This window comes from Bos indicus, chromosome 11, assembly GCF_029378745.1.
Source record: "Bos indicus isolate NIAB-ARS_2022 breed Sahiwal x Tharparkar chromosome 11, NIAB-ARS_B.indTharparkar_mat_pri_1.0, whole genome shotgun sequence".
NCBI classification, from domain to species: domain Eukaryota; kingdom Metazoa; phylum Chordata; class Mammalia; order Artiodactyla; family Bovidae; genus Bos; species Bos indicus.
The window spans coordinates 67,215,876-67,229,602 of NC_091770.1; the positions used below are offsets into that span (position 1 = coordinate 67,215,876).

At 40.5% G+C, this 13,727-nt stretch overlaps 1 protein-coding gene across 1 annotated transcript in view; it reads left to right on the top strand.

Annotated features, from left to right (window-relative positions):
- Positions 1-13,727, top strand: part of ANTXR1 (ANTXR cell adhesion molecule 1) — a 258,189-nt gene that overhangs the window by 59,207 nt on the left and 185,255 nt on the right. Inside the window, exons 7-8 of the mRNA XM_019970429.2 lie at positions 2,542-2,610; positions 4,077-4,157. Coding sequence (XP_019825988.1) covers positions 2,542-2,610; positions 4,077-4,157 — 150 coding nt within the window. The remainder of the gene's footprint in view (positions 1-2,541; positions 2,611-4,076; positions 4,158-13,727) is intronic.

Sequence of the window (13,727 nt, forward strand, 5' to 3'; positions counted from 1 at the left end):
ACATACAAACAGGGCTTCTTCCTTCTGAAATGGGCTGCAGTCTCTCTACTTGGGCAAAAATGATAGATTTTCTTTGTAAAATCCCCAGATAAAATAGAGTCCCATATGTGAAAAGTAATAAGTTTATTTTTAAAGTGAATCCACATGTCTCACACATGGTGGGTATTTTTCCCTTTTACAAAATATTTGCATATTACTTTGGGGGATAAAATATATCTGTCATGCCTTTCTTAATTGAAAGCAGTTTTGAAATACTATATCATTTTTTAACAAATCCATTGGTACTATTTTTCTTTCATTTCTACTAAAAACAGGAGGGGAAAGAATTACTTGAAATATGTAAGGGCCAATTTTGTCAAAATGTATTAATCACTGAAATTCTTACTAAGAATCAAAGCTGAACATTAACTGGTGACAAAGTAAATTGCAAGCTCTCCTTCAATATTCCTTTTTTCCTTTTCTTTATGCTCTTGAAAAGTACTCCCCAAAGCAATTAAAGGAATTCTTTCTAAATGAAGCTTTCAGTTTGTATAAAGAGATTCAGAAAAAGAGGTTTGTCTAGGACTTGAAAGTGATGTTTATATTTAGGAAATTCTTTCCTTTCAAATTTCACATGCGAGCTATATGTATAAGTAACCCAAAGAAACCAGTTCACCATAGAAATGTATTGAAGCCTCATTAGTGACAAAGGCTCATTCAGGACAACCTCAAAAGAAACACGATAAGAAGAAACACAGGAGGGGAGGAAGGGCGATGCCAGCCTCTTGAGGAGAAATCAATCAGAGCATTACCCTTACCTGAAGCTCTTGACTACTATTTAATTTAAATTCAGCTTTCTCCACAAGCCAGAAGTATATATTCATTCATTCATTCACTCACTATTTACTTAGAGTTTGACCTGTATGGGCACTTTGCTGGACTAGAGAAACATTGATTCGTAAGACACAGTTGCTGCCCTCAAGGACTTTACCATGTAATAATGTTCAACTTTTTGAAGGCTTTGTTGGCAAAGGGCATGAGGATATTAAGTGGGTAAACACATTACTGTCCCCCATCCTTAACTTGTACAAAATTCTCAATGGGGAGACACATGAGTAAATTACGACAGACACTCCCTGAGCATCTGGGAAACAATATATTCCTATATGAAAATATATTCCTATATAGAAATTCCTAACTTTAGAAAAAGTTGAAACTAACTATATAATAGGAATGCAAAATGGTTTATCTAGATGCAAAGTAGCAATCAAAGTAAAAACCCTAATAAGGGAATAAGTGAATATAAAATAAATGGTAAGTGACAGGCTTAAAATAGGGATTGGTAGAAAAGAATTTTAGGTATGGCACATGCAAACTTAGAAAAATATTTGGAGTGCCACTGCCAATAGGAAGAGGGTGTCTGAAACAGAAAGATACATTTCAAGATACAGAAAGAAAATGAACCTTTCCATTTCTGATAATTCTATATAAAGCCCTGCTAGAGGAGAAATGTCATATAGAAGTTGTTGCAGATAAGGCTGGGGCTAGACTGTATCTAAAAGTTAATTTTACCCTGAAAGCAGCAAGAAATAATTTCTAACTTGAAGGTAAAAAGATGTATGTTTCTGTCCCTTCTAAAATTCAAGGTTAATCATAAGTGGGTTGGAGTACTAAGAAAGGGGGATAAAAGGATACCATTGAAATCAATATGCATATATTGGGCACCTATTATATGTTTCCTATCAATTATTTATTAATTTCCTACTGTATTGACATATACCAAGGAATTACAAATTTTGTTTTCTATTCTGAAACAAACAACCTAGAAAACCTGGAAGAGTCTTTAATAAATCAAATATTAAAACCAAGCCAAAATCTGTATACTATTCATTGTGTTGCCCTCTCAATACTTAATTGTAGAGAAGGTCATAGGTTCACCCACTCAAATATGGACTGCAATCCCCATACCATTGACCCTGTGTCTTTGGGAATAAAAAACCCTTATTCACAAAGGTGCTGACATTGATGCCCATCTGTATTGTTCTGGGCCTCATGTGAGGAGCTCTGCATATGTTATCTCATTTAATCCCCCAAACACTTCACAGAGCTAAGTCAAGCATCAAACACAGGTATATCAGGTTCCAAAGATTACAACCTTGCTGCCAGAGCATGATGCCATTACAAAGGAAGAACCTATGTCAATAAAAATCCATCAGAGGAACAGAAAAGATAATTATTTCCCCGAAATATTTAATATGACTTAGCCTACAGTTTCCTTTTCCTCCCTTCGTCATGCAAAGTTTCTCATCAAGACTCTACTTCTGTGGGTCTTTCTCAACACCTCCCATTAGACTAATCACGCCCTTTGCATCTACCATATTGAATTAGAATATGTTCACTGGAGTATTGACTCTTCAGGGACAGGGACTGCCCTCTCCCTTATGGTACGTGGCACACAGTAGATGCTCAATAAATACCTGATTATTGCAATTAGTCTGGCTGATCCAAAAGGACTGCATTTGCCATTGCTTCTCACTTTAATGTCATTTTTCATTGGCCCAGGCGAACAGATCCCGAGATCTCGGTGCAATTGTTTACTGTGTAGGCGTGAAGGATTTCAATGAAACGCAGGTATGAACATTAGATTTCTTCATGCTTGGGAGCATATTAAGCTTGTGAATGATAGAAAACATATGCATTTGGTGAGGAGGGTACATCAGCAGTATAAATACCCTTTAGATAGATGATTTTTCCAGGAATGCTAAACAGGAAGGGAATCATTGGATGTGTGAGGGATGTGAACCCATTTGCAAATACACTTGAGGGTCTTCAACACAGAGCATCTAGGCAGCATCCTTTCTAGTTGACTTTTCAGTTCAGTTCAGTGAAAAGTCTTTTAGTTGATGTTAAATTGCCAAGACGTCAAAACAGATCGAAACTAACTTGGAAACAGATTGGTTTTTTAAAATTTATTTTGACAAATCTGATTTTCTTATTTAAATGGCAAACATCCCTTTTATCTCATTAAAAACACAATGCATTTTCAATACCCCTCCCATAAATGGAAATAATTGGCCAGTGGGCAGAAAAGTATGTCCAGGTATATATAATCAAATTGTGAAAATGTGTTAGCAACCTAGTTCTTCATAATTTATTTTTGTTTTGACAACATGGACAATACTCGTGATATGTTGCTAAATGAGTAAAATAAGGTAACAAAAACTGTTTTGGGAATAGTATGAACCCACTTTTTAAAATAAAATATGATATTTGTATAGAAAAAGTATGAATAACTATATTTATCAAATTAACAATAATAGATGAAGGATGAATGGACAAATGGGTAGATAGATGAATTATATGAACCTTTTTTAACAGATGAATTATATGAACTTTTTTTCTTTTTAATACTCCTGGGTTTTTTGAAATTTCCCAATGATTGTGTGTTCCTTTTGCAATCAGTAAAAATCCTGGCATTGACTCTAACTGTGGCAGTCTCAGCACTAGACAGAAATTTGGGAGGAGAAAAGCTCACAGATCAGTTTCTCCTTTCTTCAGTCCTCTGCTCCATCAAGCAGGAGCAGCCAAACCAGTCTTTAAGGGTTCTTCCCTCAATGAGCAGCTTGGGTCTAAGATAAGGGTCCCCATTCATTGACCTCACCCAACACCTAAGCTTGAATTTATTTTTAAAGTTGCTCTGAAAGGAAACCTGAGTCTGTTTGATTCAAATACCGTTGCCAATAGAAATGTGGTTGAATGGGAGAGAAATGAGCCAATGGCCTGCCCCCAAATCCATAAATACATCAACCCAGGCCAAATGTTCATCTCGCTGCGCAATCTTACCCCTGCTCCCAAGGAGACAAGCATTAAAACAAACGTAAAAGCTGGAGCCGACTCTCCGGACCGGCTCCAGAAGGGCGGCTGGTAAGCTCATTATGACTGAGGGCCTTGCAGTGAGGCCCCTGCGCCCAGGCAAGCCCTTCAGTTCCTGCGGGTTCTACATGAGATGGAGCCCCCTGGACCCAGTGGCTTTTCCCGGTTCTCCGTGTCCGAACCTTACACGTCTCTGTGTGTGTTTGTGTTTGCTGTGTTCTCAGCTGGCCCGGATTGCGGACAGTAAGGATCACGTGTTTCCGGTAAATGACGGCTTTCAGGCCCTGCAAGGCATCATCCACTCAGTGAGTAGAGCAACTTCCTCTGGGACTGAATACTCCGGCCTTTCTGGCCCCCTGATATGCTGCCCAGTGGCCCCACTGCCTCTCGCTGAGGCTGGTGGTCTTGTTCTTGAGACACACGCCGCTGTATATCTTCGTATCTGCTGTGTTCCACTTCTCCCTCCTGCCTTTCACACGTGTTTCTATTCTTCTGTGCCAATTCTTCACCCTACAGTGGAAAACTAAAAATGGAAGGGAGTCCTGCTCTGGCAGTGAGCCAGACTTCAGGCAGGTCTCGTACTGGAAGCACTGTGGCCCATTGCTGTGCTCTTGAGTGACCTCAGCTTTCCCAGTCATGACTGACTGCAGCCTCCCTTCAGACCGTTGCAGGCTCAACCCCTATCACTTGCTCATCAGAGGTACTTTCCACCAGTGGTGTTCTACCTTGGCTGCCCGTTGATGATTATCTGAACAGGAGTTTTAAGTTCTTCCCTGGTGATTTTAAAAGGCTTCTTTTTTTAATATTAAACTTTTATTTATTTAATGAATGGAACTTACCTGGAGTCACAACATAGGTTCTTGTTTCTCTGTTTTTTCATGGCTCGTTTGTTTGTTTAATATACATTGTTGATTTACAATATTGTGTTAGTTTCAGGTATATATACAGCAAAGTGATTCAGTTACACACACACACATTCTTTTTCAGATTCTCAGATTCTTTTCTCTTATATGTTATTACAAGATATTAAGTACTGTCCCCTATGCTGTACAGTAGGTCCTTGTTGGTTATCTGTTGTATACATAGTAGTATATATATGTTAATCCCAAGCTCCTAATTTATACCTCCTGCTACTTTCCCTTTTAGTAACCATAAATTTGTTTTCTATGTCTGTGGGCCTGTTTTTCTTTTGTAAATAAGTTCATTTGTATCATTTCTTTAGATTTCACATTTAAGTAGTATCATATGTGTGTCTTTCGTCTGACTGACTTCACTTAGCATGATAATCTCTAGGCCCACCCATGTTGCTGCAAATAGAATTGTTTCTTTCTTTCTTATAACTGAGTAATAGTTCACCTTACTGTAAAATATGAGGGTTTCCATGTTCCCCAGGGTTTGCACAGTCACCAGCCCTGTTTTCCATTACAACCTGGTTTTGTTTTGTTTTGTTTTTAATCATCCCTTTCCTATCAATGAACATGACCTGGCTTCCTGGATTTCTTTTCTACCCTCCATCCCCTAGCTAGACCCTTGGTCCAGTGGAATCCTGGAGAATGCTGATCTTTGAAAGTTCAGCCAAAAGGCCTGTGTGTGTGCTGTACCCGTAATAAAGTCCAGAGTTGCTAAAGCCTCCACCTTTAGGTCTGGGAACCAGGCAGACAGCCAGCGGTATCTACAGTTGGAGTTCACCAGGCTTTAGACTTAGGGTCCAAAGTACAGATTCAGAGCTCAGAGGATCACTGTCCTTTTAAGATGTCAGTGTGGCTTTAATCCAGGGATTACTCCTCAGGAGTTCAGGATCTGTCCAGCTCCTGCAGATTGACCTAGGAAGCCCCCAACCTGTTGTGCCTGATGCTCCCTCTCCCTCCCTCCAAGGTTTGCTAAGAACCCCAGCAGAGTGGAAAGGAGAGTGAGATGTATGAACTTTGGAGCTGGTCAGTCCAGAGTTTAAAGGCTGGCCCAACAACTATCATGTGTAGATCCTTGGATGAGGTATTTTCTTTCGTTCCATATTTGTATAGGGGATTAATGATAAGACATACATTGTAGTCTTGTTTGAGGATTACAAGAGATAACACCAGTTAAAATGCCAGTATTTTTTTCAAGCACATAATCAGTATTCAAGACATATGAATTATTTCCTCTTCCACATCCCTTTACCACCACACGGGAAACTTTAGTGTTAGCTTCCTCCTGATCCTCTGAATTTCTTGAATATGCATAATGATCACGTGGAGAATCTGGTCTGCACTACCCATTCCCAGGGTCTGTCCCCAAGAGCTTCTATCAGAATCAGTATGAGATGGAGCCTACGAACCTGCATCTTTTAAATCTGCACTTTTTAGTCAGTGCCCCAGATGTTGTACATTCAGAACATCGATATGTATGACCTTACATTTCCAGAACTGTGAAAAAATAATTCCATCCCAAGTTGAGAGCTCCTATCCTAAATGTGTACATATGACAGACATCTTCTTTAAGATGTGATTGCAAGAAACAGAAACCCACTTAAAGTACCTTAATCAGAAAGTGGAAATAATTGAAAGGATAGAAGATTATCAGTTCCAATTATGGATCCCCAGGCGAGGGACCCCTGGGGTCCTATAAATAACTTCTGAGGTCAGCGTGGCACACTTGACAGTATAAACAATAAGAAATGTAATAAGCATGTAAAACAACACCCAAATACTGATTTCTCCAGATGATTAAAAACGGGATTCAGGCCTGATCATGAATCCTGTGGCAGCTCAGAGGTGAACTGTTCTGGACTGGAGACTTCATGAGAAGTTGAGCAGACCTGAATTCCTAAAAGACCAAGGATGGGTGATGGATAGCTCCAGAGAAGAGATAATATGACCTCAGCCCAAAGCATGGAAAGGAGCAAACATATTTTGAGGACAATAATCTGTCTGGGAGAGTTTGGGTAAAGGAGTCAGGAATAATGAGAAATAAACTAAGACATTGGGTTGGAAGCAGATTGATGAGAGCCTGGAAGGAATTTTAACTCCAACTTAGTGTAATCACTGAAGTATTTGAACATCTAACAAGTGATATTTAAGAAGAGAATCTGATAGCAGTGTCTCTGTATATAAAAAGGATACTGAGGGGCCCCAGAGGCAGAAGCCCAGTCATGAGGCTACTGTAGAAGTCCTTTCTTCAGATGGCTGGGTTCTAAACAGGGACAACTCTTACTTGTTCAAAGATTCTTATGAGTGTTATGCCACATCATTCAGGAGTTGGTTCCTACCCAAATAATGAGTATTTTTGTCTGTATAAATTGTGTTTTCTTTGACTGTTTCAGCCTTAGCAACTCATTCAAGCTCAGTATGAGCTCAGATGTTTGTAAAGCTCTCCCTACCCCTCCAGTAGAAATCACTCCAAAGATGTTTAAGAAACTTTAGTAAAACTGTCTTCCAAAAAGGGAAAAAATAATTTGAGACTCCAACCTTTTAGCTGAATGATAGCATTCTTGTGAGTTTTTATCTGGGAGTTATGCTGGTGGTTTCCATCCTTCCAATACTTGAAACCCATGTTTATTGCAGTTGTTAATTCATTTGCTTGGACAGAAAAATGAGGACAAACACAGCACAGCTCATCTTTCTCAAGTCAGACAAAAACAATTATGGCCTGAAATTTGGCTAACTAATTTTAAAAAGTGGGTTCATTTCTCTTTTTGGATACTGAAAAGGAAACTCTTGTATCCCCTCTCCCCATCTGAAGAATCTTTTCCAGCTTTTTCCCATGGATGTTGTTTTGTGGCTAGTTTTTTTCTCATAATAAAGTAGGACTGGGCTTAATTATCCAGAATAGGAGTGCAGAGCAGCTTTCAAAAGCTCAGATAGTTCATGAAGTTCTAGATCCACCGTGACCTTCTTTTTTTATTGAGGCAGAGTTGATTTGCAATATTAGTTTCAGGTGTACAGCATAATGATTCAATGTTTTTATAGATTATACTCCATTTAAGGTTATTATAAAATACCGGCTATATTCCTGTGTGGTACAATATATCCTTATAGCTTATTTATTTTATACAGAGGTTTGTACCTCTTAATAGTGACTTTGTTTTTAAATCCCCAGTCAAGATGCATGGGCTAATATTTATTCATTCCTCTAATATTCATTGAAAACTTTTTACGGTAGACTCTGGCCATTTGGTTATACGTAAGCAGATAGAGCAGAGAAGGCAATGGCACCCCACTCCAGTACTCTTGCCTGGAAAATCCCATGGACGGAGGAGCCTGGTGGGCTGCAGTCCATGGGGTCGCGAAGAGTCAGACACGACTGAGCGACTTCACTTTCACTTTTCACTTTCATGCATTGGAGAAGGAAATGGCAACCCCCTCCAGTGTTCTTGCCTGGAGAATCCCAGGGACGGGGGAGCCTGGTGGGCTGCCGTTTATGGGGTCACACAGAGTTGGACACAACTGAAGGAACTTAGCAGCAGCAGCAGCAAGCAGATAGAGACCCTATCCTGGTGGAGCTTATAATCTAGTGGGAAGAACACATAAAAAAACAACTCAATAAATAAACATGTATAATTTAAATTGTGATACATCGTATATAGAAAGTAACTTACAACTGAGATTAAGAGTAAAGTGGTTGGCAAAGAACTCAGGCTCCTTTGAAGAGATCGCCTCAAAGTGAAATGGAGTTGTTCATTGGAAAAGTGTGGATACAACATTCTTGGCAGAGCAGAACCCTAAGAAGGTGTATAACAGAATTGAAGAAGAGTGGGGCTTAGATGGTAAGTGACAGATGATGAAGGAAGAAGCAAGAAGTGGCTAAATCACATGGAGCCTTGAAAACTATGGTATTTTACTATAAGGACAATAGGCAACCATGGCCAATACAAAGTCCGACAAAGGAACGATCATGTTTATAATCAAGATGCTCAGGGAATCTAGAGATCGTGGTTTTTATCCCCTTTGGATGATGAATAAACCAACACTCAGGACCTGTGAAATGAGACCTGTGAAAAAGAAGAAAAATTACTATGATTATTGAGCATCTTCCTTCTACCAGCTCCTCTGTTAACTACTTCCACAACCACTCTGTCAAGAGGGACTTACTATCCCCATTTTACAGGTGAGGAAACTGAGGTGTAGGCAGTTAGATAAACTGCCCAAGTCTGCCCGCTCATAATGGTGGAGGAGGGAAGTTGAACCCACATCTGGGTCCAGAGAGTCTGCTTTTTCCACAATACTGGGCTGTGAAAGTCTGAGGAAATGGAAAATCACTGGATTATAGGGAACTGATTATCTAAGGTACGGATGCAGCAAGTCCTTGGATTCTCTGCTTCCTCAATATGATTCCTGTGTTTTGGTCTTTTTACTATCCTTCAGTCCTCTCTACTTTAAGGAAGAAGTACTCAGATTTTGTGTAACGTGTTAGTTCAAAGTGCTTTCACTTGTTTTCCATTTTAATCTCCCATCAGTGCAACACAGGGAATAGGCAGAGAGAAAAGCTTGTAATTTATTTTGGTACCAAACATTGTTCCTTTTTCTCATTTAATATTACCCCATTTATTTTTTTTAATATTACCCCATTTAAAAACTATAACAGCCCTGTGAAGGAAATATTCCCATTTAACAGATGAAGAAACTGAGGCTCAGATACCCTGCACAGGGGCACACAGCTCTAATGGGGAGATCAAGATTGGAACCCAAGTACATGACTCTAGAGCTCAGGCTTTCTCCCACGTTAATTTCCTTAGAAAGGTTAAAAATAAGAAGTCATCATTTAGTGAATTCTTACCTGTTAGGCACAGTGAAAATCATTTTACATAGTCTTCTCATCGAATGCTCACCCCTACTGTTTAATGTAGATGTTATTACTCCTTCCATAGAAGCAGATACCCTAAGCACAGAGAGATTAGCTAACTGGTCCAAGATTGCACAGCAGTGGGCAGTGATCCAGAATAGACTCAGTTCTGTCTCTAAGGTCCATAACAAGATGACCACAGCATTTAATGATTGATGTGGGTAGGCCGGGAAGCAGCTCCATTTCGGAGAAGAGGACCCTGAGGACCAAGAATGTGAAATGACTCAACACAGTTTACAGAGTTATAACAAAGACAAGACCAGAGTCCAGGCAGGTGCTCTGCTGTGAGTGCACCACTGGTGGGCAGGAGAACCTTTGCCATTTACTATTAGGTGGAGAGCATCTCTGAAAATCTCAGTTTCTAGTCAGTGGATGAAATTCCATCATTTTGAGAGGCTGGCAGCTTGCCACAGCTGAAAGAAACATCTTCACTTTCACATTTGCTCAGGACTCTACCTCGGAGGACAGAATTCCTTGTTTTTGCAGAATTCAGTTGATAAAATTATAAAACAAAATTTGGAAGGTTAGTAGATTGGAGCCCTTTAAGCCAGTAAAACTGTAAAGGAAGAAACTATTTCTTTGCCTTTTCTTATTGTGGCTTTCTCCGGGAGTTTCCATTGACCACAACTGGTGAATGCAGCGCCAGCCCTCAAGTGAAAATATGAAGCAAAGGTCCAGCGAGGCTCCTGGGTCTTTGTTTGCCTTTTCAAAAGTGCTGCAGGCAGTGAAATGGGAACCTGCATGAAAGCTGGGTTCGGATAACACTGAAGTGGGTCTGCAGCTTTGAATCCTAACGCTTGACCTGGTTACCATGGTGCCAGCTCCTCCTCCCCACTGTCCCCACTTCTCGTGCAATCAAGGGTGGTGTCTAGAACCAAGCACACTTGGTCTCTGAGAAGAACCCAGTCACTGCCACCAAATTATATCCATCCAGGAGCATTTCTCTAGAATAAATATTTAAGCCTGCATTGGGCTTCCTCCTAATTCGAGGGGTGAGTCAGTGCCTAGAGCTTTCTGCATGTTTGATCAACTATAAACAAGTATTGAGCAAACATGACTATATTTGAAAGGATTTCTTGCAAGTTTTGGCACTAACATCCTTGTTATCAAGGAAGCTGTAAGAACTATTGAAACTGAGGACTGTATCTATTCCATGGTGTATATATATTTATTTTGTTTATGGTAACCATATCATGTGCTAATTTCTCCCTTCCCCTTATGGGAATGCGAAAGCCCCTCGTCCAGCCCTACCGGAGCTTTGACAAAAGGCAAAGCCCATCTTCCTGGCTTCCCACCCATCTACTCTTCCAAGACCCCACAAGGGACTGCTACTGCTGCTGCTGCTAAGTCGCTTCAGTCGTGTCCGACTCTGTGCGACCCCATAGGTGACAGCCCACCAGGCTCCCCCGTCCCTGGGATTCTCTAGGCAAGAACACTGGAGTGGGTTGCCATTTCCTTCTCCAATGCATGAAAATGAAAAGTGAAAGTGAAGTCGCTCAGTCATGTCTGACTCTTTGAGACCCCATGGACTGCAGCCCACCAGGCTCCTCCGTCCATGGGATTTTCCAGGCAAGAGTACTGGAGTGGGGTGCCATTGCCTTCTCCTCCACAAGGGACTGCTAAGGGTTTTTCTCCAATCAAAATCTAAATCCCTCGGGTTTCCCTGGAGTTCTAGTGCTTCAGATATCACCTTCCAATGCAGGGGGCATTGGTTCGATCCTTGGTCAGGTAGCTAAGATCCCACATGCTTTGTGGCCAAAAAAACCAAAACATAAAAAACAGAAGCAATATTGAAACAAATTCAATAAAGACTTTTAAAATGTTCCACATTAAAAAAAAAAAAAAACAGTATCTGCATCACATGCCTGTAGTCCTGGAAAGTACCTGATTTAACTGAACCAGCTCTCCTTCCAGGGCTAGCAGAGGGGAGATTCATGTCAGCAGCAGCCCTTCTCTTAAATCAGCCTTGTTTGTGAAGGAAGAAACTGCCCTCTCTACCTTTGCCCCATCTAAATCCTGTCTGGAGTTCTGTCTCAACTTCAAGGCTCTGCTCCCATCCTCTCTTTTCCGCAGAGCCTGCCCTGATCTCTCCTGCACCTTGAACTCTCCCTGCCTTGAACTCCACTGGCGCTAATTGTTGGCATCACTTGCTTGGCCCTTGTGTTTCCTCCTGGTCAGTTGCTGAATTGTGTAGTCACAGAGCCCGCCCCCTTTGTCGTATTCCCCCTGTGGCATCGAGTGCAGGGTTGAGCATAAGAATTCATTGCAAAGCGGCGCCAAGGACTGCAGAGCTTTCGTGACCTACGTGGCACCACACGTGGGCAGTTTTGTGGCTCTGTTTCTTGTAAAATCCTCTTAGTCTTTCCCTACCCTCTTTTCTAGGACTGTATCTATAAAAGATGGCATTTTGTGCTGCATTCACATTAGCAGGCCTGGAAGCATAAATAGAATTAATTATAGTTTTTGTGGTGAGTGGAAAAGCTTTTTAAAAAATCATTTGCCTCAGGAGTCACTAATTAGACTTTACAGACATTCAGGTCAGGCATTTCAGCTAAACTATTATTTCTATTTAACTCAGTAAAGAATCCAAATGTAATAAAAAATTCCCATTACTTAAATAGGCTGAAGAGATTGCAGGGAGGTATGTTCAGTTAATCCTCAGGTCAACCCCACACCCTCCAGCTCCTCCTATATCTAGGAATCTGTTAAGACTTATTGTAAAAGCAATAGCAGAATTTAGACAAAATCCATTGAAACACTGCAGGGTCCAGCTCCCCATGAGGGCCACTGACTTTGCCAGTATTCATGAAATCAACAAGCTCGTCTTACTAAATAAACCTCCTCTTGGAGTTCACAGTTATCTGAGCTTTCCTTCTGAAAACAAGAGAGGAAAGTGGTTTTATAGAAAAACGATGAATTTCCTCAGTTTCAAAACCTTGTTTGTCCTGTGCTCCTTCACACCAGACTCTCCTTGAGTGTGAAACTGAGAGAAGAGTAGCATATATTTAGATAAGCTGGATGCCCCTCTCCAGACAAAAACTCTTGAATGTTTTGAGGATAATAAACTTTATGGTCTAAAATTCAGTAATCTCTTAAACATGTCTTTCTTGCACGTTGGAATATTTACTTGGTATTATGCATGACTATACATAGGAGCCTGGAGGGCTAGGGTCTACAGGGTCACAAAGAGTCAGACACAACTTAGCAACTAAACACAACAATGACTATACATAAAATCATGTATGAATCCTAGAAAGATCTCTGTGTGTTAGTAAATTTTTAAGTTCAGATTCTGTAGAACTGATAGGAATCTAGGATAATGTCCATAGTTAACAATAAATATGTCTGTTGCTGTTAAGTCACTTCAGTCGTGTCTGACTCTGTGCAATCCCATAGACATCAGGCCACCAGATTCCCCCGCCCCTGAGATTCTCCATGCATGGGTTGCCATTTCCTTCTCCAATGCATGAAAGTGAAAAGTGAAAGTGAATTTGCTCTCTTATCGACCTCATAAACCGCAGCCTACCAGGCTCCTCCATCCATGGGATTTTCCAGGCAAGAGTACTAGAGTGATATGTCTATTGAGTTTTAAATGTGGAATGGAATTTACTTAGGAAAGGTGACTATCTTTTTTTTCTTTCCAAAATTTTATTAGAGATCAAATAGTTTCAAAATTCGTGGGGGCAAGATTGACAGTCCTGAAGACAAGGATGAGCCAGATACGTGTCCCAAGCTCCCTGACATTTTCTAAAAGCAATATCCTCCAGGTTTATCCAACATGAATACTGCCATCAGCTATAGTATTGTACCTGGGAGTCTGAACCCCACCTCTCAAACATATACATTTTTGCCAAGTAAAGGGACCAAGGCCTTTTACAAAGCAGGCCTGTCTAGACCTTAAACATGGGGATATAGTACACCTACAACATTACTGTTTTAAAATATAAGTCATTTAAAAGGATGAAGGTGAGAAGTAGTCCTGCTGAAAGGGCAGTCTCCAAAGATGGTGGTGCTTAATAAGAAGAGGGAGATGTTACAAGATGTTGAAACTAGCT